This window comes from Erythrolamprus reginae, chromosome 5 (genome assembly GCF_031021105.1).
Source record: "Erythrolamprus reginae isolate rEryReg1 chromosome 5, rEryReg1.hap1, whole genome shotgun sequence".
In the NCBI taxonomy this organism is placed as follows: Eukaryota; Metazoa; Chordata; class Lepidosauria; order Squamata; family Dipsadidae; genus Erythrolamprus; species Erythrolamprus reginae.
In genome coordinates, this window is record NC_091954.1 from 48931050 (window position 1) to 48957929 (window position 26880).

General features: G+C 38.0%; 1 protein-coding gene across 1 annotated transcript in view; it reads left to right on the top strand.

Annotated features, from left to right (window-relative positions):
* The window catches only part of CPXM2 (carboxypeptidase X, M14 family member 2), a 123841-nt gene that overhangs the window by 66648 nt on the left and 30313 nt on the right, over positions 1-26880 (top strand). Inside the window, exons 5-9 of the mRNA XM_070752536.1 lie at positions 960-1044; positions 4934-5084; positions 10048-10136; positions 23485-23608; positions 25886-26082. Coding sequence (XP_070608637.1) covers positions 960-1044; positions 4934-5084; positions 10048-10136; positions 23485-23608; positions 25886-26082 — 646 coding nt within the window. The remainder of the gene's footprint in view (positions 1-959; positions 1045-4933; positions 5085-10047; positions 10137-23484; positions 23609-25885; positions 26083-26880) is intronic.

A 26880-nucleotide genomic window follows, 5' to 3' on the forward strand; every position in this document is an offset into this window, starting at 1 on the left:
AAAAGTCATGGCATATTTACATTTGAAATGTATACATTTGATATATATTGTTGTTACTAACCTCTCACCAGTTAAAAGATGCATTCTCAATGTCAGATAAAGAAAATTCTATATGAATGAAAAATAAATATCCTGTTTGGACAAATAGGACTTAAATTGATTTCCTGGAACCTGTCCTTTATAGCTAGAGTGAAGATAGTGTATGAAAGCTTGAAACAAATGTGAAATAAATCTACATTTATATTTATTTATTCTATACTTATTTCTATTTCCCCAATGGCTAATGGCAGACTCAGAAGACAATTTAAATGAAGGAAATAGTGTGTGATTCTCAAAGAAATTTGTGAAATTTCCTCTACAAAGGTTACCCGGTACCTTTCATGCAAAAAAAAAAAAAAAATCAATAATACTTTTTTATCATCCCTTTTTGAACATGTTTTAAATAGAAGGGTACCTTGGTATTTAATTGTTTTGAACTAACCACATTTGGTACTCAATACAATTTGATGCAAAAAAATTGTCTTGGTACTCATTGTTCATTTGGTACTTCACACACAAGCTAGAACATTGGTGTTGGCTGCCTTGTGTCACACTACATTATTCTTTATGGGAAAAATTTGGTTGGTATTCATCATTTTTTCCTTACATAACCAATTAGCAATAAGTACCTACAGTAGTTACCACTAATTAGAATCTGGGTGTTATGTATTTCAGACATGTTGTATGTTGTTAATTTTGTAGTTCTATTTTTTTTCTAAGAACTAGCAGCTGATATAAAAAAGCTGCCAACAGATATATAAATAGAAGCATCTTTAAGGAAGCAAGCAATTAAATAACTATAATTGTCCCATCAAACTGAAAATGCACACTGCAAAATAAGGTGGGCTTTGATATTCTTTAGCAAGCAGATAAAATGCATTAATAATAATTTAAGAAAAGTATCCTCTGTTTTTTTCTAGGAGTGACTGGGTAACATCTTACAGAGTTATGGTGAGCAATGACAGTCATGAATGGATCACTGTCAAAAATGGTTCTGGAGACATGGTTAGTGTCCCAAAAAAATATCTTAACTGCTTATTCCCATTCAGCTGTCATATCCTTATCAATAAAATGGCTTAATTCCATAGTTTACCTCACCAAATTTTAGAGACCTATCAAAAGCTAACTAGATGAAATGATCAGAAAGCATATACAGTGATCCCTCGATTTGCGCGTTCTCGATTAGCGCAAAACGCTGCAACGCGGTTTTTCAAAAAATATTAATTAAAAAATAAGTCCGCGTTTTTTTTCCTACACCACGGTTTTTCCCGCCCGATGACGTCATACTGATTGCTGATTGGCCAAAAGAGAAGGGAAGGAGGGAGGGTTGCCATTGCCATTGCCGCCAGCGCTGCCCCAAGAAAGCCGGTGAGAGGAAGGAAGGAGGGAAGGAGGGAGGGAGAGAAGGGAAGGAGGGAAGGAGGGAGGGTTGCCATTGCCATTGCCGCCAGCGCTGCCCTGTGGGTAGCGGCGAGGAGCCCGGAAAAATCACCATTGCATTGCCAGCCTCCGAACTTGCGTCGCTCCACCTTCTGCGCATGTGCGGCCATGGAACAAAGGGCGCGCATGCGCAGATGGTGTTTTTACTTCCGCATCCAGTATAACGCGGAAATCGGTTAGCGCGGGAGGTCTTGGAACGTAACCCCCGCGCTAACCGAGGAATCACTGTAATTAACCAGATCTTGCTTGAATTAAGAATAGCAGATGCTGAATTTTGAAATTCACCATTGAAGATCATTGCATACACCTTCCACATAGATCAAGTCAAATAGTTAAAGCAGCTCACAAAATATTTTGAATCTCAAACATCTCAATTTCAAAAATAAAAGTACATTTGTTAAAAAAAAAATTCAAATGAAGGTTAGGCTACTCAAAGATTTCTGGATTGTCCATTAAGTCTCGTGCCTAACACTTTTGTTTGTCAACAGAAGCCCAGTTCAAGTAATAACATTTTATGAACAAGATGTGTATTTTCCCAGGTTTTTTTGTAAGTTTAATTGTAACTAATGCAACTTTTCAAAGCTTGTGACAATGTTACATCTTGCACTGTTTGTAAATAGTGAATTTATGTTCTGACCATGTTGCATTTTTAAAGATACTTCTAGATTAGGACCTTTTCTATTAGCCACATATTCAAGACAGAAAGGCAAAGGAACATTCTAGAAAATGGAATATCAGGATAGATGTTTTGATTTCCATTATTCATATGGTATTGTTCCTTTTGAGTTCAATGCACTATTTGAAATAAGAATAATTGTGGCCATTCTATATACTCAATTACTTAAAGAGGTGCAACTCATGCATTGTTCACTGTAGCAAAACAAATATTTATGCTATGAAATTATCATAGGGTAGAGTATAAATGTATGCCTATTATAATAATAAGCACACTAATAGAATTAATACAGCATCTAAGAGAAAATGCAATTATTTCAATGAAGTAGAAAAACCAGTAGTTAATTGCCTGAATTGCCTGAAATTTCTGACCGTCTCAAAATGGGTGAGCAGTGTGGTCGGGCAGTAGGAAAAGCAAGTAGGATGCTTGGCTGCATAGCTAGAGGTATAACAAGCAGGAAGAGGGAGATTGTGATCCCCTTATATAGAGTGCTGGTGAGACCACATTTGGAATACTGTGTTCAGTTCTGGAGACCTCACCTACAAAAAGATATTGACAAAATTGAACGGGTCCAAAGACGGGCTACAAGAATGGTGGAAGGTCTTAAGCATAAAACGTATCAGGAAAGACTTAATGAACTCAATCTGTATAGTCTGGAGGACAGAAGGAAAAGGGGGGACATGGTCGAACCATTTAAATATGTTAAAGGGTTAAATAAGGTTCAGGAGGGAAGTGTTTTTAATAGGAAAGTGAACACAAGAACAAGTGGACACAATCTGAAAATAGTTGAGGGAAAGATCAAAAGCAACGTGAGAAAATATTATTTCACTGAAAGAGTAGTAGATCCTTGGAACAAACTTCCAGCAGATGTGGTTGGTAAATCCACAGTAACTGAATTTAAACATGCCTGGGATAAACATATATCCATTGTAAGATAAAATACAGGAAATAGTATAAGGGCAGACTAGGTGGACCATGAGATCTTTTTCTGCCGTCAGTCTTCTATGTTTCTATGTTTCTAAGTTGATTTGGATATGTTTTTTTCTTCTTCTGCTGACTTATTTTTATGTTAATTTCCCCATAGATGAAATGGAAATAGCAGTCTTAGAAGAGATCTAAAGCAGATTTTTGCAACCTATAGTTTCAAACTTCATGCAGCCCCCTCCAAAGCTGCCTAATGTCACAGAATTAAGAAGGCTGTGGAGCATTTTAAATTTACAATTTTAGATATAATTTGTTTTTTTGCTCTAGCTCTGACTCTATCTACAGTATCTTAGCTTGACCTATTTTTTTCAGATCTGAAATCTGTACCTTATCCAACTAACACATTTTATTAAAACTCATAAGCTTTTGTGAGCCTTTCCTTGCCAGAGAGCTCAAGTGGTTCAGAATCAGTTCCCTTCTATATCCTTTGCAATTTAATATTTATTTAATACTCATATTTTATATATGATTACAAGCAAAATGCCATATTTTTTCCCTACACTGGAACAATAGTATTGTGAAAAGCACAAGACATTTAACCAATGTTTATATTTCTGAAGTAGATTTATATCAATAAAAGCATCCTCTGAAATATCTAAAATTTATGTGCATTTTTTTTCCTTTGGATGCTTTTGGGTATCATCTGAAGGTCTGTTATCTAAGACTCAGACAAGGATTTATGCCATCACCACCCCTCTGCTTGTAATCTTTCCTGGTTTGCCTTTCACTAAGTCATCAGTAGATCAGTAATCATTTTCACGGTGCCATCAGTAAAAGACCAAAATATAGACTACTTTCAAATTGAATTTGCTTGACAATTTTTTAAAAGTTTTCCATTATTTATCTATCTATCTATCTATCTATCTATCTATCTATCTATCTATCTATCTATCTATCTATCTATCTATCTATCTATCTATCTATCTATTGGATTTGTATGCCGCCCCTCTCCGGCGACTCGGAGCGGCTAACAGCAACAATAAAACAGTGCACAATAGTAATCTAATACTAAAAACGATTAAAAACCCATTAATATAAAAACCAGACATACATACATACATACATACATACATACATACATACATACATACATACATACCATGCATGGAATTGTAAAGGCTTACGGGGAAAGAGGATCTCAATTCCCCCATGCCTGATGGCAGAGGTGGGTTTTAAGTAGCTTACGAAAGGCAAGGAGGGTGGGGGCAATTCTAATCTCTGGGGGAGTTGATTCCAGAGGGCCGGGGCCGCCACAGAGAAGGCTCTTCCCCTGGGTCCCGCCAAGCGACATCGTTTAGTTATTGCTATATACATATATTCCTTATTTATTTACCGGTATTTATTTATTATTTATTTATGGATTTCTATGCTGCCCCTCTCCGAGGACTGGGGCAGCTCACAATATATTGGACTGGTGGCACTCCCTTTGTTTCACGGAGGTGTAGCCCCAAATATTCCTTTGAAGACTATATGTAGTGCTCACTCTACCCAAAGAGATTCTTCATCAAAAGTTACATATTTGACTGGATGAACATTTTTTAAAAAATTGCAAAGCAGTAGAATGCTAACTTGAAAATTAATATGAAGACAGGAAGACAAGGAAGGAAAGTTTCTTTCAAACACAGCAATCCATTTTAATTTAGCATCAAAAAGAGGTCCCATTTGAACTAAGGAAAACAGGATTAGGAATAATGTTTTCTTAGATGTTCAATGTAACACCTAATTCTTCTTTCAACTTTTCACTGGTTTCAGCTTTTAACATTAACTATGTCCATTCTTTGTGTTTTGAAATAGCTTTTTGAAGGCAACAGTGAAAAAGAAATTCCGGTCCTTAATGAGTTGCCAATACCCCTTGTTGCACGTTACATTCGGATAAACCCTCATTCCTGGTATGAGGAAGGAAACATATGCATGAGACTTGAGATCCTAGGCTGCCCTCTTCCAGGTAAAGCCATGCTTAAGGACAAACTTTACATAAAGTATTTAAAAAATATCAAAGGAAAGTTCTGGGTCTATTAAGAGCCATGGTGGTGCACTAATTAGAATGCAATATTGCCAAGCTAACTATGCTGACTGCTAGTAGTTCAATTCTGACCAGCTCAAAGTTGTCTCAACCTTTCATCATTCCGAGGTCAGTAAAATGAAGATCCAGTTTGTTGAGGGCAATGTGCTATGTAAACCACTTAGAGGGGGCTGTAAAGCACTACGAAGCAATATGTCTAAGTGCTATTGCTATTATTCCAGGAAGTGAAATTGCTGAATCTTTTTGAACCAGAGGACATATTAAGAATGTTGAGAACTTCTTAGATATGATTTCACAAAATGATAGATACAGTGTAACAGGACGAAGTAGAAAAAGAATTTTCCTCTTTTTCATTTTGTCCAACTAGCCAAGATATTCATCTTTTATCATGCCATTTGTCTGTTTGGAATTGGGCACATATCCAAACAAAGCACTGGTTAGCAGCTGCCAAGGATCCTGAATTTATGAAAAATCTGTTGCGCCGATTATTAACAAATAACCAGGACCTGCAGAGGCCACTAATAACTTTGGGGTGGAAATACTACTCCATAAGATTCCTGGGCAACTATGTGCATAGCTCCTTGCTGAGCCAGGCGAAGGTACTGATGCCTTTGCCCAGTACCTGGCCATGCCTTAGTGTGTGGGAGGGCTCACCATCCAATTCCCATCTGGTTATTGGGTTAGGTGAGTCCCAAGGGCATCCCCCCTCCAATTGTCCCGGCCACAAGGTACCTTGAGTTCCTGGTGAGAGGCTGATCATTATCTTTGAAAGATGCCCAAAGGAGAACATGGAGTTGCTATCACTGCCCATTTCCTGAAATGGTAAGGCGGGAGTGACCCATCTGAATGGGAAGAGGCAAGAGCCTCACTCACTCAAAATAAGCAAAAAAAATAGGATTGTAGCTGCTGCCTGAAAGAGGTGGGCCTCACAAGTCGAACCACAAAGCCTCGTCCAAGTGTTGCTGAGGTGTGCAAGCTGTTGAAGGGACAATGCCCACCTCATGTCCATCAAACCATCTACTTGCTCTCTAACCCAACCTTCTAGCATCTTAAATCAGATGAAGTGCCGCAGAAGCCACCTGACTTGGTGATGAACGCCAGGCCTGCTAACTTACCTCAGATGGTCCTAGCCAAGAGACTACACTGCCTGAGAAGCACGAAGTACTCCATCAGGTGATCTATTGGTATGGGCCATGCCTGACCAAAACCCCACTCCTGAAGAAAATCCCAAAACTCCTTACCTGATCTCTGGTAAGCTGTCCAGGTACTGGGGCTAAGGAAATGCCCTGGCTGCCTTGATCCTCCAAGGCTCTGCAGTCCCCCTAGATTCCACAACTGCTGGGGAAAGGTGTCTGGTGACTCCCATGGCTGCGGTGCCAGCACCCAGAACCTGGCCAACTGTCCATGGGATAAAGCGTCAGCCACACTATTCTCCAATATGGGGACAGGGTGGGCCAAGAACAAGGTGTAAAGAGCCCGAGACCAACTCACAAAGTGGCAGGACAAGAGCATGACATGTTCGCTTCTAGATGACAGAAAGTTAAATGAACAATGGCCAGATTATTGCACCAAAACTGTATTGTCTTGTTCCGGAATTCATCCCCCCCTAATTCCATAGCTACAAGTAGGGGGGAAAACTCGAGAAATGTAAGGTCTCTTGTAATGCCCGCAGCCACTCAATCAGGAAGCACAGCACCACCTATCTCCCAAGATAACTCCAAAACCGTGCATGCCAGTGGCATCAGAACACAGCTGTAGTTCAGTTTCCAGGAGAAGTTCCTGGTGCCAAAATGACACTCCGTTAAAGTGATCAAGAAAATCTTAGCACTGTTATTGCAATTGTTGAAGTATGACTTTACGATGGCCTAAAACTCCTGATATCCTATCTTGGAGCTTGTCTAGTTTGTCTCTGAACAGTCTGCACGACTGCTCAACTGAATCAAGTTCAATACCTAGAAAGATAATCCTGGTGGTAGGGCCCTCAGTCTTCTCCGGGGCCAAAGGAACCCCCAAATAAGAGCGCAGGGTCTCGAAGGCTGTCATCAGCACCAACAGGAAATCATCTAGATAATGAATAATAGACTTAGACACAGTCCTCTGCTTAAGCGCCTACTCAAGGAACGAGCTAAATCTCTCAAAGAGAGCACATGATACCGAACAACCCATAGACAACATACGGTCTACGTAAAAGCTGCCCTCCAACTGAAAACCGAGGAGCTCAAAATCATCGGGGTGAATGGGTAACAGGAATGCCAACCTAATATCACATATGCCCATTAGGGTCCCCGGGCCGCACCGCACCACCACACTATAGACATGGCAGCGTCGAAAGAAGCATACTGGACTGAACAAACCTCATCAGGGATAAAGTTGTTCACTGACTCTCCCCTTGGAAGGACAAATGGTGAATCAAACAAAATTCACCACTGGCCTTCTTAGGAACAACACCCAAGGGGGAAACCCTTAGGGTGGGGATGGGTGACTCTGCAAAGGGACCTAACACCTGGCCTTCCACAATCTCCTTCTCCAGCTTCTTTCTAACAATCTTTTCCCGTCCATCAACAGGCCTTCCAAGGCTCCTGGTAGGGTATCCAAAATCCTTCAGTAAAACCACGGAGAAGCACTGAAGCATGATGATAGGGGTGATAGCAGTGATGGGCTACCAAAAATTTTACTACCACACTGTGGGTATGGCTTATGCATTTTGTTTCAACATCTTTCAGTGCAAATTGGGTGCTCTGGGGTGGAGCTCCAAATGTTGCTACCGGAACTGCGTTCCTGACCGTTCCCATAGAAGCCTATCACTGGGCGATATCCTTGAAGTAAGGCCACCGAACGATCCAGTTTAACTGGCCCTTTTCCTTGATACGAGGGTTGTTGCTTCCCTTGAGTTGAGGTCCTACCAATCCTTGATCCTTTGGCTCGAGAGCAGGTGTGTGTGGTGTGCATACCCCCACAATTTGCACAGGCGTGTCTAAACTTACATGATGGGCGAAAGCCCTCCCCCTTTGCAATGAATTCATGGAAGGGAGGGGGGAACCGAACCCCCTGCCCTGCACCAGTGCGGGAAGAAGATGAGGTAGCAGGCTTTGCCTTCATGTAGTGTCCAATGTCAGTTCGCTCCCCACCACCTGCCCGCGCGAGCTGTGTGGCATGGAACCACAAGTCAGGGATGAAGATATCCCAGTGTAGGGTCCTCTCAAATGTGATCCTCATGCAAAAGGACTTATCATATTGTAATTTCCTCAAATGAGGAGGGGAAGGTGAGACTTGGCGGTCCACCGGGGCGTCGCTATGGTGCGGGCCATACTACCGCCAGGTCTACTGGGCCCAGTGAGCTCTGGTCCATGAAACCAAGCCCACCCTGCAGCCGTGGCATAGCCGCCCCAGAAAATGATGGCGCTGAAAGAGACCAATAGAAAGGAAGCCCCCTGTCCTTTCCAGGCTCCTTCCGATTGCCCCAAACCACTGCACAGCCTGCTGGAGGTCTGTGCCACTCCCTTGATGAGCTAACACTCTGGTGTTCACATTGAAAATCCCCGGGGGGAAAGGAAGAAGCCGTGTGGTGCAGCCCTATAAATAGGGCTCGCCTGGCAATGCCCCCCATAATTTGGCATTACAAATGTTCTGCCGGGCTCTCTGACAGGAGCTTCCCGAAAATTCAAGGGTACAAATTTCAGACACACACACATTTGAAAATTCAAAACAATGTTCTTTATCACAAAATTCAAAATAAACAAAGCACTCTTTTTGTATTTCAAAGAGCACTCTTCGCAAAACAACCGTGTAGTCTGTACAGTTTCCCTTAATCAGTCATTAAGTACTTAGCTAGCAGCTGTGAAGAACCTTCACACCCCTTCTTCTTCCAACGAAGTGAGACACACACCACAGGTTGCTCTGCTTTGGTTTCAAAGGTGTGAAAAAGCAACAAAGTTCAGCAACACAAGATTCCTGACAAACTCCGATCAGATATTCTTCCACAACGGCCAAACCCACATGCTGCTATGTATAGCAGCAGCCCTAATTACTGGAGCCCCACCCAAACACAGGTGGCCTCCCTTATTTTCTGTAATATGTTCTTACTTGGTCTCTTCTACAATTAATTCTGTGCTTCCGTGGGTCCAAAACGTCTTCATCTGAATCAATGGAAATAAGGGTGATTGACTGCCTGGGCTGTGTGCCTGTGACATGTTGAATTTTCCCCTGCATCCACCTCCCCATTCCCTGGGGCAGGAGCTGGGCCAGAGCCAACCACAACAACAAAGATATACAAATATTAAGTGAGAATAAAAATCAGAGTGTAAAATGGACCAATTATATAAGGTTGCATTCCTATGCCATTGCTAATTATGTAAATGATCTAACTGATGGTTAAATAATGACATATCCCTAGAAGAAGCTAAGTCTATTTCCGTACTTCACAGATCACCGAAAAATTTATTCATTTTATTTCTGAATACATGACATATAAACATCCTTGTACTGGATAAATTTATCTAATACTAGCTTCTGGTATATTTTCCTAAGCTAAATGTTAATGCAGATCAAAGAAGCACATACAGTATAAACAACAAGATGTGGATTATGTTCTGCCGGGCTCTACAAAGATTTTTGTGATTTCAATATAGATATGAATCTTACATCTGAAGAGCAGTGCTATTAGTTCTAAAGCGAAAATAAAATGAAATGAAATATAGGATGGGAAGTCGAATTGTCACCTGCAATCTAGAATAGGGATTTTTAATCACCATTTTAACTATTTTAATCAGCTCACTATTACAGGATCCATGTTATTATCATTCAATAACTGTTGTGTAAATAACCATGGTAAAAAAATATTATTATTCTTTTTTTGAAAAAAATATTTATCTTTTTTTAATTACAGACCCAAACAATTATTATCACAGAAGAAATGAAATGACTACTACAGACAACTTAGATTTCAAGCATCATAATTACAAAGAAATGAGGCAGGTAGGATGCAAAGGAGAAAAAATTGTGTATAAAGTTCCTTAAGTAGGAAATAAAGTGGAGTTATTGTGAATAGCTGCCCTGAAGAAATGTGAGGGGGGGAAAAGACAATGCAGAGAGTTTAAATCATACTAATGGGCTATTCAGTTATATAGCCTTAGGTTGTAACCATTAAACTCCATTTTAAAATAATTGGATGCGCTTACTGATAGGTTGATTTAAAGCCTGCTTCAGAAAACCGTCAAAAATTTAGTTGCCTGTAATCCACTGGGAACATAATTTAGTCAAGTATTTCTGAAAATAATTCTTCCATCTACTTTACTGGAACTTTTTCAATTCGAAATGGACACTGTTTTTTCTAGGTCTTGCTCAATAAGAGACTTAAAAAAAAAACACCCATTCATATAGCAGAATGACACATACTCTGTTCCCCTTAAGGCAGTTCAGGGTTACTATGACATCAGGTTTTCCTTATACTTATACTGAATAAAAATTAAGAAAAGCCTTCTTCATGCCTCAATTGTTCATATAATGAAATAACAGAGTGGGAAGAGACTTTAGAATTCTTCTAGTCCAACTTCTGCTTTGGTAGAAACTCTATACCAGTGATGTCAAACCTATGTCATGGGTGCCACAGGTGGCACGCGGAGCCATATCTGCTGCCACGTGAGGTGTTGCCATAGTACAGCTCTAATGTCCATGTGTGTGCTGGCCAGCTGATTTTTGGCTTGCACAGAGGCTCGGGGGGAGGCATTTTTGGCTTCCAGGGATGGGGGAGGGCATTTTTATCCTCCCTCCAGCTCCAAGGAAGCCTTTGGAGCCTGGGGAGGGTGAAACATGAGCCTACTGGGCCCACCAGAAGTTGGGAAACAGGCCATTTCCAGCCTCCAGAGGGTGGGGGAAGCTGTTTTTTCTCTCTCCAGTCATTGAATTATGGGTTTGGGCACTCATACATGCGTGATATGCTCTTTCGGCACCTGACGAAAAAAAGGTTTGTCATCACTGCCCTATACCATCTTAGATAAATCATTGGCCACTCTCTTCTTAAAAACTTCCAGTGTGAGAGCATTTGCAACTTCTGGAGGCAAATCATTCTACTGATTAATTGTTCTAACTGTCTACATTTTTCCTTAGTTTCACGTTGCTCTTGATTTATTTCCATCCATTGCTTTTTGTCCTACCTTCAGGTTCTTTGGAGAATAGCCTGACTCCCTCTTCTTTGTGGCAATCCCTGAGATATTGGAGCACTGCTATCATGTCTCCCCTACTCCTTCTTTTCATTAAACTACACATACCCAATTCCCACAACCATTCTTTATATGTTTTAGCTCCCTAATCATCTTGGTAGCTCTTCTCTGCATTCTTTCTAAAATCTCAACATCTTTTTTTTTTTTAATATGGTGACCAAACCTGGATACAATATTCCAAGTGTGGTCTTACCAGGGCATTATAAAGTGGGATGAATACTTTGTAGTTTCTTTCCCTGGAATAATTCTGAGAAAGTCTTGTGATTGTGCAATAATGATTACAGGTAGTCCTCAAGTTACAAACAGCAATTGGGACTGGAATTTCCAAATAGAAATTTTATTTTTCTCCAAAATGGAATTTAAAAAATGACACATAAATACAAACACTAAAACCTTGCTTAAAATAAAACATATATAATTTTTTTCTTTTTCTGTTGGCTTCTGGAGGCTTATTTTCTTCCAGTTAAAAAAAACATTCTGTAGAACTTATATAATACTGTATTATCAAGTAAAGAAAACATCAGAAAACAACAGTTTAACAAAATATTGTTAGCCAGATGGCAAAATAAGAATTGGTGGTAGTATTATATGATGATACGACACAAATTTACTTATTAATAAGAATTTAAACATATAGAATTTTCTAATACAGCTTATGTGATATATGATAAGTATTTTTTTTCTGTTTTAGATATATATAGAACCTATAGATATATATAGAACCTATAGTAATTACAGGATAAATTGATATTGGATTAATTAACTCAATGTAGAAATGAAAGTTTGTATTAAGATGGGCATAATAGAGAGTTTGATATTGTTTATACTGAGGTAAAGTAATTTTTTTAGTGTAAGGTGGGACTGGAATTTCCATTGTTCAGTGAGAATATGCAAAGAGTGCAGAAGGGAGTTTCAAAGACTCATCATAATCACCACTGAGTGCCATTCTAACTTCAACAGTTGCTGAATGAATAGCTATAAGTCGAGGACTATGTGCGGTCAAATGAAAGGTCTTAGAAGCCCAGCCAGAATCAAAATCACCATGAAGTGTCCTGTGTTGTGGTACATGTTTCCTGTGGCAGGTATATGGTCTGATCTTAAAGTCATATGTATCTATACAAAATCATTCTAGCTTCTGCTGTGTTTCTTAAAGTTCCTCTGTATCCAGAATGCTGAATAACAAGAATTAGAGGAAAATCCAATCAGATGTAGGCAGTGTTCCCTCTAATTTTTTTTTTGGGGGGGGGGGGGGGTTGGGCAGAAAAGTATAGTGTCTGAGCGGCAGTCCCTTCGGGACTGGGCGGCACAGAAATAATGAATGAATGAATGAATGAATGAATGAATGAATGAATGAATGAATGAATGAATAAACAAACAAACAAACAAAAAACCCACCCTGTTTTGCCTCAGAGAATTTCAAAATAAAATACTGTACTGTGTGTCTATAACAGTGAGCTCATAATAGGGCAACTCTATCAATATCAAAATGCCACTTAAATAGTTGAGCTAGTTTCAAACTAGATTTTGATTTTCTTTCTCTCTTCCTTACTCCCATTCTTTTTCTTTTTCTTTTCCTTCCTCTCCTTTTTCTATCTGTTTCTCTCTCTTCCTCTCTCTCCCCTTCCCTCTCACTCTTTCCCTCTTGGCTTCTGGGCAGGTTTGGAAAACTCTGAGTTGATGATGATTTTTAAGTGAGCGATTGCTCACTGCTCAGCTTAGAGGGAACTATGGATGTAGGTAGTTTGGATGGAATTGTCAATTAAATGTAGTCATTCACCAGCCTTAAAACTCTTCTATAACTCAAAAAGTATCAAAATAGGTTTATAAATGTGCATTTTGAGGTAAAATAAGTTTTGGAACTAGTTAAAATATGTAGTAGAATAGCAGGTACCTCTATAGATTTGTCTGTGTCTCTCTCTGGGTGTGTACCTCTGTGTGTCTCTAAATGTGCCAAAATATTTTAGAAAACTGAGAACAGTTTTGTCTAGTAGTTAAGACACAAGCTGGAAACCAAGAGATTGAGTTTCAAACCAAGAGATTGAGTTCTAGTTCCACCTTAGGCATGAATGCCAAGTGGATGACTTTGGACCAGCTACACTTTCTTAGTGCACAGTGTCTGGATTAGGTGACATGCTGTTTGATCAAATCTTGTCTCAAAAATGGATCAACATTTGGTTATTCAAAGAAGAAAGGAAGGAAGGAAGGAAGGAAGGAAGGAAGGAAGGAAGGAAGTATATAGAGACTTGGAGGGCTCCTATTGATTCAGACTGTAAGTGGTGATTGATTGGCTCTATAATTTTCTGTAATGATGAGGAAGTGATGGCATTATTTTAAATTTTGGAAACTTTGGAAAATATATCTTCTTGAAAATGGAAATCTTTTTCGTAGTTTTTTATGTTGTGCTAAAAATGTAGTCCTGCAGTTCTCCAGACTAAAAGCAAGTAACAACAAAACAGAAGGAAGGCAGGAAGGAAGGAAGGAAGGAAGAAGAAAGAAAGAAAGAAAGAAAGAAAGAAAGAAAGAAACAGACTCCACACTTGCAGGAAGGGGGAAGATGGTAGCAATTTAATATGGATATAGTTTGGGAAAGGACAGGAAATGTAGAGGACAGGTAAAAACATAATAGATGCTCTTGTAATCAACATATGTGAGCAATTATCAGAGTGGTATAAATTAGATATGTTGATATGGTTCTGATAATTCTGGATGCTCTCCAGTTGTGGCTAGTAAAGAGAGAGATTCATTCTTTTTCAGTGTATGGAATTTAAAAACAGAAAAACAAAGAACTAAATACCCTGTCCAACCAGTGGAACAAAAAAATCAATCAAATTGCTAAATCTAAGATAAAACAGTGGCTGGAAGTGGGGCTTCTCTGATTTTAACATTTGGGCAATTTTGGAAGACAATTACTTCCAGATCGCCAACCTGGGGTAAAGATCTAAATTGGATTTCTTTCTCCAGGCCTGAATGACAGCTATTCTAAATACCTAGAATTTTGTCCTAGATATTTATAATATCTATAACAATATAATATTGTTGTATAAATTAATGAGTAGTACTTAATATGTTTGGGTAGAAATGTGCAGCAGAGCAGGGTCTATTATGCGAGAAATGAAAGTATTGATGGGATTCTGCGAGGGGCTAAAATGGAGGGAGGAAGGGGTTTTCATTTGAATGCAGCCTTGGGCAACTATAGCAATTTTTCTAAAGTACAATGGGAAATGTTGGATTTGTCAGTTAAGGAGGGCGTTTGTACTTGTGATGACTCATCGGGGGTTCTAGGAAATAAGAAATAACAATTTCTACAGCCTGAGCAACTTAAAAACCGCCTAAAGAAGAGGATTTTAGAAAGACACTTTATTTATCGTCCTATATATTTGATTCTATTAGATAAATGAATTAGTAGACTTCATGCAGAGTGTGCACATAGCGTTAGAGGCCACAAAATGCAATTTCATACAAAGGTTCACATAGATGTAAGTCCTTTCCAATTTATGTTTAGATCCACCAAATATAATTATATTCTTCACTTTAATACATTGACTAATATCACTCTTAATTAATATCACCAGCAGTGTAGGTGTAGAATGTGTTAAGATTTTTTCCTATCTTGTTCTTCAAATATGTTTAGAAATGAAGTATCTTCACCATATTTATCCTGGATGAGTCATCCTTCTTCCTTTTTACTGAACAATTGTGTACTGAGTCACACACTGTTCAGAAGAGATTTCATGGCCTATATTTCCAGCAGACAGATTAGATGAGTAGGAATTCAATTGGCATAATTAGTGTCAAGAACAATAACTTTAAAAGCATTTTAGTGCCTAAGGTTGGTCAGGTAGAACATATATATATATTTGTGGGAAAATGAAACATTAAATTGGGGGGGGGGGGGGAGGAATGATTTTACCAGCTCTTATATAACAAATAAAAAGGTTGTGATTAAACAGTGGTTACAACTGGCCAGTGGAGACCTAATATCCGTATTGGGATTATCTGCTTCTTTAAGAGTTTTCAGAGTATTCTTGTAATATAGTAGTTTATTTTCATTGTTCCAAAGATGCTTTTTCAAGAGGCAACTGGACTTTCTGGGGGTATTTTGGAAGATGTTTCTCTTCTCACCTTGGATAAAGATTAGAAATGAAATGTCTTCAAAGAAAAACCAGAAAGTTTTGGATCAATCATGACTTGATTGATTGGGAATCTCTATGGACATTCATTTTCATTGATAGTGATGGTTTTCTAAACAATCCAAGTACTGGTGTTTCCTTTAAACACTTCAAGCAAATAGTGGTTTAATAATCAAATAATTGTGTATATTTGAAATGGCCCAAACGTTTGCTTTTCAAGCAAAAGAAGAAGAAAAGGGTAATTCAAAGATACTAAATTGGGTCTTTTAAGTCTAATGTTCATCCTTCTTAAAATTGTAGTTCCTGCATTCTGCTGATATGGTTTCTTTTGCCAGTACCATTCTCATAATTTCAGTACTGTATTCTTTGCTTGCCAGTACAAAATGCCAAAGTTTAATTTAAATGCTTTCCTTTCTTCAACACACATGATTATAAGGAAGCTGCTGTACAAAAGACATAATTTAGACCAGCACTCTACTTTCTGTACAGAAACAAAGAAAGATAGGATGGAGAGAGGCCAGCAAGAAGCAGGTGGGAAGATCCGGTGTCCTAATAGAGTTGATGCATCACAAAAATTATTTTTGTTAGAGGGAACATAAGGAGGCTACTTGCTATGAAACATTTTATTTTTAATATAATTTTAATAGGCATTTCTATGTCATGTCTCAGTAGACATTTCAAAAGTAACCAAGAATGTTACTGACAGTAATGAAAGTAATGAAAGTAAATTGAATTTTTTTAAAAAAAATCAATCAGCTGCATGGATGACCACCAGTCAATCAAATCACTAACTGCTTCCACTATCTGTGGGAAAAGACTTCCAGTCCCTGAAACACTGACAACACACAAATATGTATACACTCTTGCAGATGATTAAATCTGGATATTTGTAAATTCTGGTAATAAATATACACCTGTCTCAATCCTAGCATTCTTCTATTAGCAAGACAAATGTATAGCTAAATTTTCTTGCAAGCCCAACATGGAGCTCCCAAAGTCTAGGAATAATTAGTGTACCTCTGTGTCATCTCTCTCCCCCCCCATCTCACATACACACCCTCTATCTCTATTTTTGCTATCTGTATCATCTCTATCTCTACTTCTATCCATATTATCTCTATCATCACTATCATTCTCTGTCTAAGGGGGCACAATCTGAGGTTAGTTGGGGGAAAGATTAGAAGTAACGTGAGAAAATATTATTTTACTGAAAGAATAGTAGATTCTTGGAATAGCCTTCCAGCAGACGTGGTTGGTAAATCCACAGTAACTGAATTTAAACATGCCTGGGATAAACATATATCCATCCTAAGATAAAATACAAGAAATAGTATAAGGGCAGACTACATGGAGCATGAGGTCTTTTTCTGCCCTCAATCTTCTATGTTTCTTTGTTTCTATCTGTCTCTATTTTTTTTAGTATTTATTTGTTTTGTCAAGTACATATTAGTAGTATACAAATATATAATATTTATATACATGATAATAGTAAAAGAGAAACATCACTGACCTCTTATGAATCAGGAGAGGTCAACAGTGTATAGTCTAAGGATAAAGTTTTGGTAGTTAGGGGATGATACTACAGAGTCAGGTAGCAAGTTCCATGCATCAACTACTCAGTTTTTAAAGTCGTATTTCCTGCAGTTGAGTTTAGAGCAGTTTACTTTAAGTTTGTATCTGTTGTGTCTCTGTTGTCTCTGTCTTTATTCCTGTATATATATATATATATATATACAGTGCCCACCCACTCAGAACGCTTCTGTGCATGCCCAGAAGTATTGCATGCATGAGCACACTGGAGAATTGGTAGTAAATGGTTTTAGAACCCATTACTGTATCCCTCCCTCCCTCCCTCTCTCCCTCTCTACATACATACATACATACATACATACATACATACATACATACATACATACATCTCTATCTTTTTCTCTGAGTGTCTGTCTGTAATTGAATGTTTTAGTCTAGAGACATAAGACTGTGCCCTGCTCCATGCAGTTCAAATATTATGGTAAGTTCATAAGAAATGATCTAGGTATACCTATAACTAATAACCATATGACTTATGGTTCGCTCTCCCCAGATGGTTGTTTAATATGTGACAGATACACAGAAGGAAACATGGCACCAGATTAGAAACATGACACCAGATTAGAAATTCAAATAATAGTAGTCTTTACCCTGACTGCTCTTTAGAAGAACAGATCCTGAAGATAAAACTCAAATAATTGGGCCACCTAATGAAAAGGAAGAACTCATTAGAGGAGAGCCTAATGTTGGAAAAGATTGAGGGCAAAAGAAGAAGGGGACTACAGAGAATGAGGTGACTGGATGGAGTCACTGAAGCAGTCAGTGTGAGCTTAAATGGATTCCAGGCAATGGTAGAGGACAGGAAAGCCTGGAGGAATGTTGTCCATCGGGTGGCAATGGGTCAGACATGACTTCGTGACTAACAACAAAGTAGTCTTTATTATGATCACTGACCAGAACTGTGATAGTTAACAAAATAAGTGAAGTAAACAATGTATTTTTCAAAGGAAGTAAAATATAATAATATAACTCGATCATTGAAGGCATTAGGGCATGCCTAGCTTTACAATAGGATAACAAAATGTAGCCATTGCTAAGTAAATAAAATAGTACTGATATGATGAAAGTAACTATATAAAACAAATCCTATTTGACTGGCTTCTTTGCCAAACAAGGAATTACAAAGCTTGGCTTTATATCCTTATAGAAAACACAATTTAACAGAACATGAGATATGGATTCAGTGGATATTTTTCCATTAGGCACAATCTTAGCTCATAATTTAAAATATATATATATTTGACTTCAAGACCAGCTATTGAAAGATTCTTGGGATTGTTACCTTATTTGGTTTATATATCTGGCTGTTATACTACTATCATGTCACTCATAATTCTCCTTTTTCCTAGACTGACCATACCCATTTACTGCAACCATTCATTGGAAAATTAGATTGCACACTTCTCAGAGGGACAAACTACTGAATGATATGTTCCCAACTGAGCATCAAGAAAATGTTTCATGCTCATTTTAACCAGATAGATCTTTAGCATTGCTGGGATATGTTGTCCCTCTCTGATGAAGTGGAAGGATTTCATTGCTGCTGACAATTTGGTCCATTTTGAATTACATAATTGTGTAATGTCAATTGCTTTTGGTAGAGCTATGTAAAATCAACACTCAAACATTAAAAAAAATCACTTGTACTATTTTCTGGCCATTTAGCAGCCAAAATTGGACTCAAGGTTGTTTTGCAAAATTTTAATCCAGCTAATCTGTGAAAGAATGTAGGGCTAGTTTTGGGAATTGAGATGAAATAACCGCTTTAGGAAGGACTGTCAGTAATGTTTTCTCAATTGCCTTGGACGGGAAAAGAACACTCGGACACCAAGCTGGGTAAAATGGGTCACTTTATTAAATATTAACAGAAAGACCTGCAGGGGTCACTAAATGGGGCGGAGTTTCCTGAACACAACATACTTGGGCAACTTAAATGGGCGTTACTCCAAGCCTGGTCAGGGTGAGGCGTGTCCCGCCTACTCCCGACCCGAAAGCCACGCCCAGCATGTGGGAGGGCTCGCCTTGCATGACCCGGAACCGGAAATGACGTAGGTGAGCCCCAAGGGCACTCCCTTCGCACCTCTCCGTCCGTGGAGGAAGCGTGAGTTGTGCAATGGGGGTGCCAATCATCTTACAAAAGATGCCCAAAGGAGAACACACAGTTGCTACTGATACCCTTTCCGCCCCGTTTCTGCCATATAGTGACCAAGAATATAAACATCCAATTGCTGAATCAGAACCTATTTACATACAGATGCACCCCGTAACCACAAATCCTTACCCTCGTCCAGGATGGAGTAGGCGAAAAACAATCTGTAGCAAATGCCCTAAGACTGCAAAAATTCCTACTCGGCCCCAAACCAGGCGACCTATAAAAACATCCTGGATTGAGCGGAGGGTGGGTGGGTGTCCGTTTTGCGGCGAGCTCGTCGGCAAGGGAAGCCAGGGGAGGGCAAGCAAGCCCTGATAAAGGGCACATGCCCCGCCCCTCGGCTTTCCCAGAATGCCCGAGCGGCCGCTGATTGCTCAGGGGCGTTCCCACGCTATCGCGGGGAACGCCCCCCAGCTGATGGGGGAGCCGAGTTGGTTCCTGCCATCGGCAATTTTCGTCCAGGCGATATTTCGCCTGGCCTTTCATTTGTGCAAGACAGAAAAGAAAGAGAAAGAAAAAAACCACTTGCATTATTTAAAATGAAGAGAGAAATTCTAATAGACTTTCAAGTATAACATCAGTACTTCAAAGTAGACAAGGTCAAGAAACAGGCGCATCCAAGATTCCAAAATGCTCTTTATGGTTGCATGGTAGAATAAAAGATGATTGACTTATCTAGCATTTTAACTGATCATATCAATTGCCATAAGACACATAAACTAACATACAACTGTTAGAATTGAATGTCAGTATGTAATCTCTGTTGAGTGTGTAATCTTGTTTGGCAACTATGTAATTTTTGCTGACATTCACTAATAGGTGGTTGATAGATTTGCGGTTGAGATTCTGAAATGAGATAAACATTTATCTGCTTTTCATTTCCTCCCAGTGATAGGTTTGATCTTTTCTGTTTGTTGTTTCTGCCACTGCACACTCAGAATTAAACTCTCTTATTTTCTATCAATGTCCTTTCTTCCTTGAACAAACAAATTTGCATTTTTCCCCATCTCCAATCCATCTCTACTTAGAAAAATAAAGTTTGGCAGCACTTGATAAACATTTCAGTTAGTGATAAAATATATTTGGAGAAACCTTAGCCATCTAGGTGTTACTAAGTTTTGGATCTTTTATTAAATGCATGGTAATTTTGGACAACATGAGATTTAACCTTGAATCTTCTTCTTCATTCTGGACATTAAAGCTGATTTGTGAAACCCCATTTGGATCTTGCTTCCTTGTTTATGCATTGCTCTGAAGAGGCTTGACTTTAATTTTGAAAACTTGACAGGGTAAATTTTTAGATACAACTGAAAGATTCATCTGTTAAATTTTAAAATATCCGCTTTTCTTCCTTGATCGCTTCATGGGGTTCTCACAGTCTGTGCTACTCTTTTTCTTGGCAAAATTTAAAACATTCCATAGCAACACCTTTTGACACTGTAGTATTTTGTTAAGCTATTGAGGCCTTCTTCCCTTTCCCTTTTCAAAACCTCCTTTATTTACAAATCAGTAATCTCTTAATTTGGGGTTGAGTTAGAGCTATTGGATGGAGCTGACCATTTGCTGTCCATATGCCCTTCCTGACACCATGCGGACTTCACAGCAGATATGCTCTAGATATGCTCCATATATATAAAAATTTAGAAAAACAAACCTTTTTTTAAAAAATGTAAAAAATGCTTTAAAAATCCATTTGCAGCTTTAAATATTTACAAGTAAAAATACCTATGTTTTTGGGCATGATAGTATCATACAGCATTTTTCAAAATCATATATTGCAACTATTTATTTATGAACTATATATTTATCAAATTTATGTAGCTATCAATATCATGAGAAGAGACTCTGGACAAGGTAGAGAAGTCAATTGAAAATCTATATAAATCTCTGAACAGACCAAAAGACCTCCTGTTATTAGAAATAACGCCACAAAAGAAAAAAAAGAGAGAGATTCCCATTACTTAATTAAAATACATAATTGCTGAGCTGTACTTGAATATAGAGATAATAAAACTTAAATAGTAACACACACTGAACAATAACGATTATGTTCTCTGTTACAGCATCTACCTCTGGAATAGCACTAGAAATCTATGTGATTCCACTCTTGATGATGTTAGTCTCTCAGAGTCAGCTTCAGTCTTGATGGCATTAGGCTCAGACTTTCTCAGGGACATTACTGAGCCCTTAATAAGTACTGTATTTTTCAGAGTATAAAATGCACCAGAATATAAGACGCACCTTAGTTTTTGGGGAGGAAAAAACGGAAAATAATCTGCTTACCAGGTATTCATCTGGCTAGCGTCCATAGTCTGGTCAGCTTCAGCACATTATTTTATCCCCTGGTTTGGGCTTTAAAAAAAACTTTATTTGCAGAGAGTAACAATGAAAGAACTTGCAAGCTGGTAAATGCTGGGAACATTGTTAGCACCTGGTTAGGGCTGGAAAGAAACATATTCAGAGCAAGTTAGAACAATGAAAAAACCCTGCAAAGACTTAGGGTTTGGAAAATATTCTTCACAGAGACAAACAATGAAAGAGCCTGCAAGGTAAGAGCTGGGAAGATCATTAGCAGCTATTAGGACAGGGGGGGAAAGGCTACATTCAGAGTATAATATGTACCCAAATTATCAGCCTCTTTTAAGGTGGAAAAAGGTGTGTCTTACACTACAAAAATATGGTATATTTTGTGAGATATTTGGAATCTGTATGCAGACATGTATCCTATTCCTGTTTTTTGTTTTTTTTTGTTATTCTATTTTATTATCCATCTCAGGTGTCTGGTAATTTTTTCCCCCTCAACTAGCAAAAGAGAAATTTGGTGGGAATAGTCTTGCTGAGTATGGGATTCAAAACCCTGGGTAACAGGTAAAAAAAATTTGGCTGAAGATCTAAGTCAATCACTGAAAGACAATTCATTTATAAGTTGGCTTGTAGCACTAGATTCTCCTCAAAAATTGTAGCTGGCTTAAATTTGCCAACTTCTTTCTGTTGTTTTTAGAACAATGGTGATGTACAACTGAATTAAGGCCCGTCTAATTAATGGTTCTTTTAAGTAACATAAGCAGGAATATTCTTCCAGAATGTTAATGAAATAAATAACTACTATTATGAATTTAATTATTATTATTAATAATAATATTATAAATTTATGTTTGCCTATAATTGAATCGACCAAGAAATTGACATTATAATTGTTAATAGGTATCACTACATCAGTGGTTCTCAACCTTTCTAATGCTGCGACCGTTTAATACAGTTCTTCATGTTGTGGTGACCCCAACCATAAGTCTAGCGCAAATTCTCCCAACACAGCTTTAAGCTGAATGGCAAGAAGGTCAGAGGGACACTCCCACTGTAAATGCCTGATTGGTCAGATTGTAAAAATATGTTCCAAGGCGCCAGAATAGAAGCTTTAGTTCCTAACACCATGGAAAATTTGTCTCTTCCCATGGTCTTAGGCGACCCCTTTGAAACATTCATTCGACCTCCAAAGGGGTCCTGACCCCCAGGTTGAGAACTGTTGCACTACATAGTAAGACATATTATAGACAAACAAAATAGAGTGTTTCATGTACCTATGTTCAGTTTGTATTGGACCTTACAGAAATAGAAAAAGAACAAAAATGTCAGCCTGTAATGATTTATAAGTGAAGAATAACAAGGAATTCATTGTCTTCTTAATTTTTTTACATTGTTCAAGCCAAAACCTTAAACAGGTCAACAGATAGCATTATATAGATCAGGGGTGTCAAACTCACGGCCAGTGGGCGGATGTGTCACATGCTGACCCCACCCCATCTGGGTAACCAAAGGGAGGGAAAGTGCCAATGCAACATGCGACACTCTAATGACGATCCAAGTTTGACACCAATGATATAGATTATGACTATGTAAAGCTTTGGTCTGAAAATTTTATTCAAGGGTGAATAAATTAATGGTCTAAATTAAAGCAGCTTTTCAAACCAGGTTAGCAATTTTAACTGGATCAATAAATGCAAGGAAATGCTTCCACTCAATTTGGAAAATGGAATTAGCTTGTTTTCCCAACTTGAATTCAATCATTCAATCAAATCAGGTCAACGATCCAAATTGAACTGACAGTTTGATTTTGATCAGAATTGATGTGCACTTTTAATAGAGAACAAAGAAAAGCAAGGGTGAGATAAAACTTTCTTTGCCAATTATTATATAAATATCTTAGTTTTGCTTGTTGTTTTGTTTTTTTACAGCTGATGAAAGTGGTAAATGAGATGTGTCCAAATATCACAAGAATTTACAATATTGGAAAAAGTCATCAAGGGCTAAAGTTGTATGCTGTTGAAATATCTGACAATCCTGGAGAACACGAAGTTGGTTAGGATTACATTCTTACAAAAGTAACAATCTGAAGGCTTTGGCAGTGATGGTTTTGGAATGTTCAAAACTTTAATATTCCCTATTTTTATAGCATCTAGCTAGCAGTTAAGTCTTGTACCTACAGGACCAAAGAACTTCAAAATTCAAGGGAGGGACTTTAATTATATTTTCCCAGTTTTAGAAAGTCAATATAATAAAAAGCATCCAAAGATGAGGCTCAGATTTCCCAATATCAATCATATATTTATCTTTATAATGAAATCTTTAATACGAAAAGAAATATGTACTTGTAGTTATTGCGGTTGATATCTGTTCAGTTAGAGTTACCCCAATACAACCTGGTGTCCTTTAGAATTTGTAATTCTTATAGTTCCTAGAATATAAATATTATAAATCAATAAACCAGTAAATTTATCTCCAGCCACAGTGATTAAACCAAACATTAATAGGGTATTTAATGCTTTTTAAAAAGAAAACTAAAACCTCTTCAGGGCTCTACTAAAAGCAACTATTATAATATAAATATAGCTTTATTAGATGTTTCTAAATGATTCCTGCAGCTTAAAGAAAACGTACATCAGCTTAATCATATGACTGATGTCTGAAACATATTCATTTTATTTATTCTTCAGATTGAGTTTAATAAAATCTCCTGAGTTAATCCAGACCTCTTTGGACAGATTCTGTACTTCCAAGAGGTGAAATAAGAGAATCCTGGTAAAATGACTGAAATTAAATCATTCTGAGCAATTTGCTCCTCTTTTCCCCAGTCCCCAAATAATGTTTTGATTTTGTTTCTTCAAAAAGGAGAAGAGAGACAGAGAGTGAAGAAGAATGGAACTAAGCAGGCTTAATTGTATTGAATGTCTAACAAATGTATCTTCTAAATGCAGGAAATAGTTCATAAACCATGTTCCAGATGCAGTGCTTTGGGGTTACTTGGCTACATTTATTACTTGGATGCTTTAGAAAACTGCTCATAAAAACCTTTACCTTAAATATGAATATATATACACAGAGACACAGATACACACAGATTTCATCTGTGTTTCTGTCTGTCTGTCTGTCTGTCTGTCTGTCTGCCTGTCTATCTCTCTTTGTATTTCTTTGTCTCTCTCATCTACATTTATTGCAAAATTAAGCAGAACTATCATGTTGTTTTCTGATATTATTAAATGTTAATATCAATTTTATGAAAACTAATCATAGGCAATGCCAGAACTTACTGTCTTTTTCCTCTACTGGGTTTTAAAAATTATTATTGTTTTCTACAAAAACCATCAGGATAATTTTCTTGCATTCATAGATTATACTTTAATTTAGGGTGGGTCTCTCCCACTTCCAGTTCCACAGAGTATATGGATATTGGTTAATGATTAAAAGACAAAATCTGATAAAAAAATCTTAAGCTGAGAAAAAAATCTTCAATACTTGAACATAAAAACTGTTAATTTTAACTAATTCAAGTCCCTAAATATAAACAAAAGTCTTATCTAAAAGCAATGCAAGGGTAGTGTAGGCCAGAAGGCATGATTGCTCAGCCCTGATATAGAAGATACGGGAAAAAGACACCTAATCACAGCTGTCAGTCAAACAAGGGTTGAACAGTAACCACATTGTCTTATTAAAAAGAGATGTTATTCTGTTGTCTGAATACCGGCAAGTAACTCTATATAGTTTTTCTCAGAAGAACATTGGCAATGAAAAGAGAATTCCATTGAAATCTCTTGTTCGAAAACCAAGACTATGTGAAAAGTATCAAAAAAAGTCTTTTGTACTAATTCATTTCAAAATATATAGAATGAAGATAAAAATCTTATAAAGTGGTTTTCTTTATCTCTATTACTGCTTGTTACAAACTTTTAAAAAGTTCTGCAGGACTTATGGCAGTATAGGACTCATATTGCAGCTTCCTTCTAGCTACATGTCCTTCAATGTGTTTTTGACAGTAATATGTGAGATCATATTGCTCCAAAGGTACTCAGGCTGCTGGTTGAGAGAGGCAAAAATGTTAATCCACAGAATCTACAGATGCCATTCCAAGATATTGTGGAACATTCCACTGGAAAGAAATGTTGAAACAACCTTCTGTCACCCTGAATACCATGAAATGCCTTAAAATATTTTGAAAACTAAAAGCAAAATCAAATCCCTTGACTATAAATAGTCACAAATTAGAAATTCAACCTTCACTTTCAGAGTAAGAATAAGCTGCAAAAATGGATTAAATTAGGACACTAGACTTATTGCCAATTTTTGTTTTATTTTGAATAGGTGAACCTGAATTTCGATACATGGGAGGGGCTCATGGGAATGAGGTGCTCGGGCGTGAACTACTGCTTTTGTTAATGCAGTTTATGTGCCAAGAATATCTTGCTGGGAATCTGCGTATTAAGCATCTCATTGAGAATACTAGAATTCATCTTCTTCCTTCAATCAATCCAGATGGATATGAGAAAGCCAATGAAGGGGTAATGTGGTAAACCATCAACACAAATGTTATTTTCAGATGTACTAAAGTAGAGCTCAACTTTTATTGGCTACATGAAAAAACATGTGTGCAGATAGCCCTTGACTTATGACCATAATTAAGCCCAAAATCTATGTTGCTAAGTGAGAAATTTGTTGAGTTTGTTGTCCCATTTCACAACTTTTCTCACCACATTTGTTAAGTGAATCACTGCAGTCCTCAAATTAGTAACACGGTTGTTAAGTGAATCTGGTTTCCCCATTGACTTTGCTTGTCAGAATGTTGCAAAAGGGAATTGCGTGACCCAGCTGCTGTGGCCTAGAGGTGAAGCTCTTCTTCCCACATCATGTGGCCATGCCTCATTCATGTGCAATGGCAAATAATCCTACTTTTTTAAAAGCCAAAAACAAGATGGGGACTGCCTGCACAGTGCCAGAAATCGGCTTCTCCATATGCTCAGAAGAAAAATAAATTAAAATTAAAAAATAAAAAAGATGGCGGCACCCACAGATTGACACTGACCAAACCAGATCCAACACATCATCATGGCGATACCCAGGGGTGAGCAGCAGGCAGGATGGGGTGGAATGCAGTTCCACCGGTGGAAATGATGCTGCATGCTTAGCTCCAGCTGATCAGTGGCAGTCACTTCCTGGATTATCAGTCCTCGCCTTTTTCCTCTTTCCTCTTTTCTGGCCTCGGACAAGCTTCCCTGTCTCCTGCCCATCTCCCCTCCAGCCTCACACGGCCACCTCCTGAGACCAGGAAGGAGGAAAGAGGAAAAAAGCGAGGAGCGCAC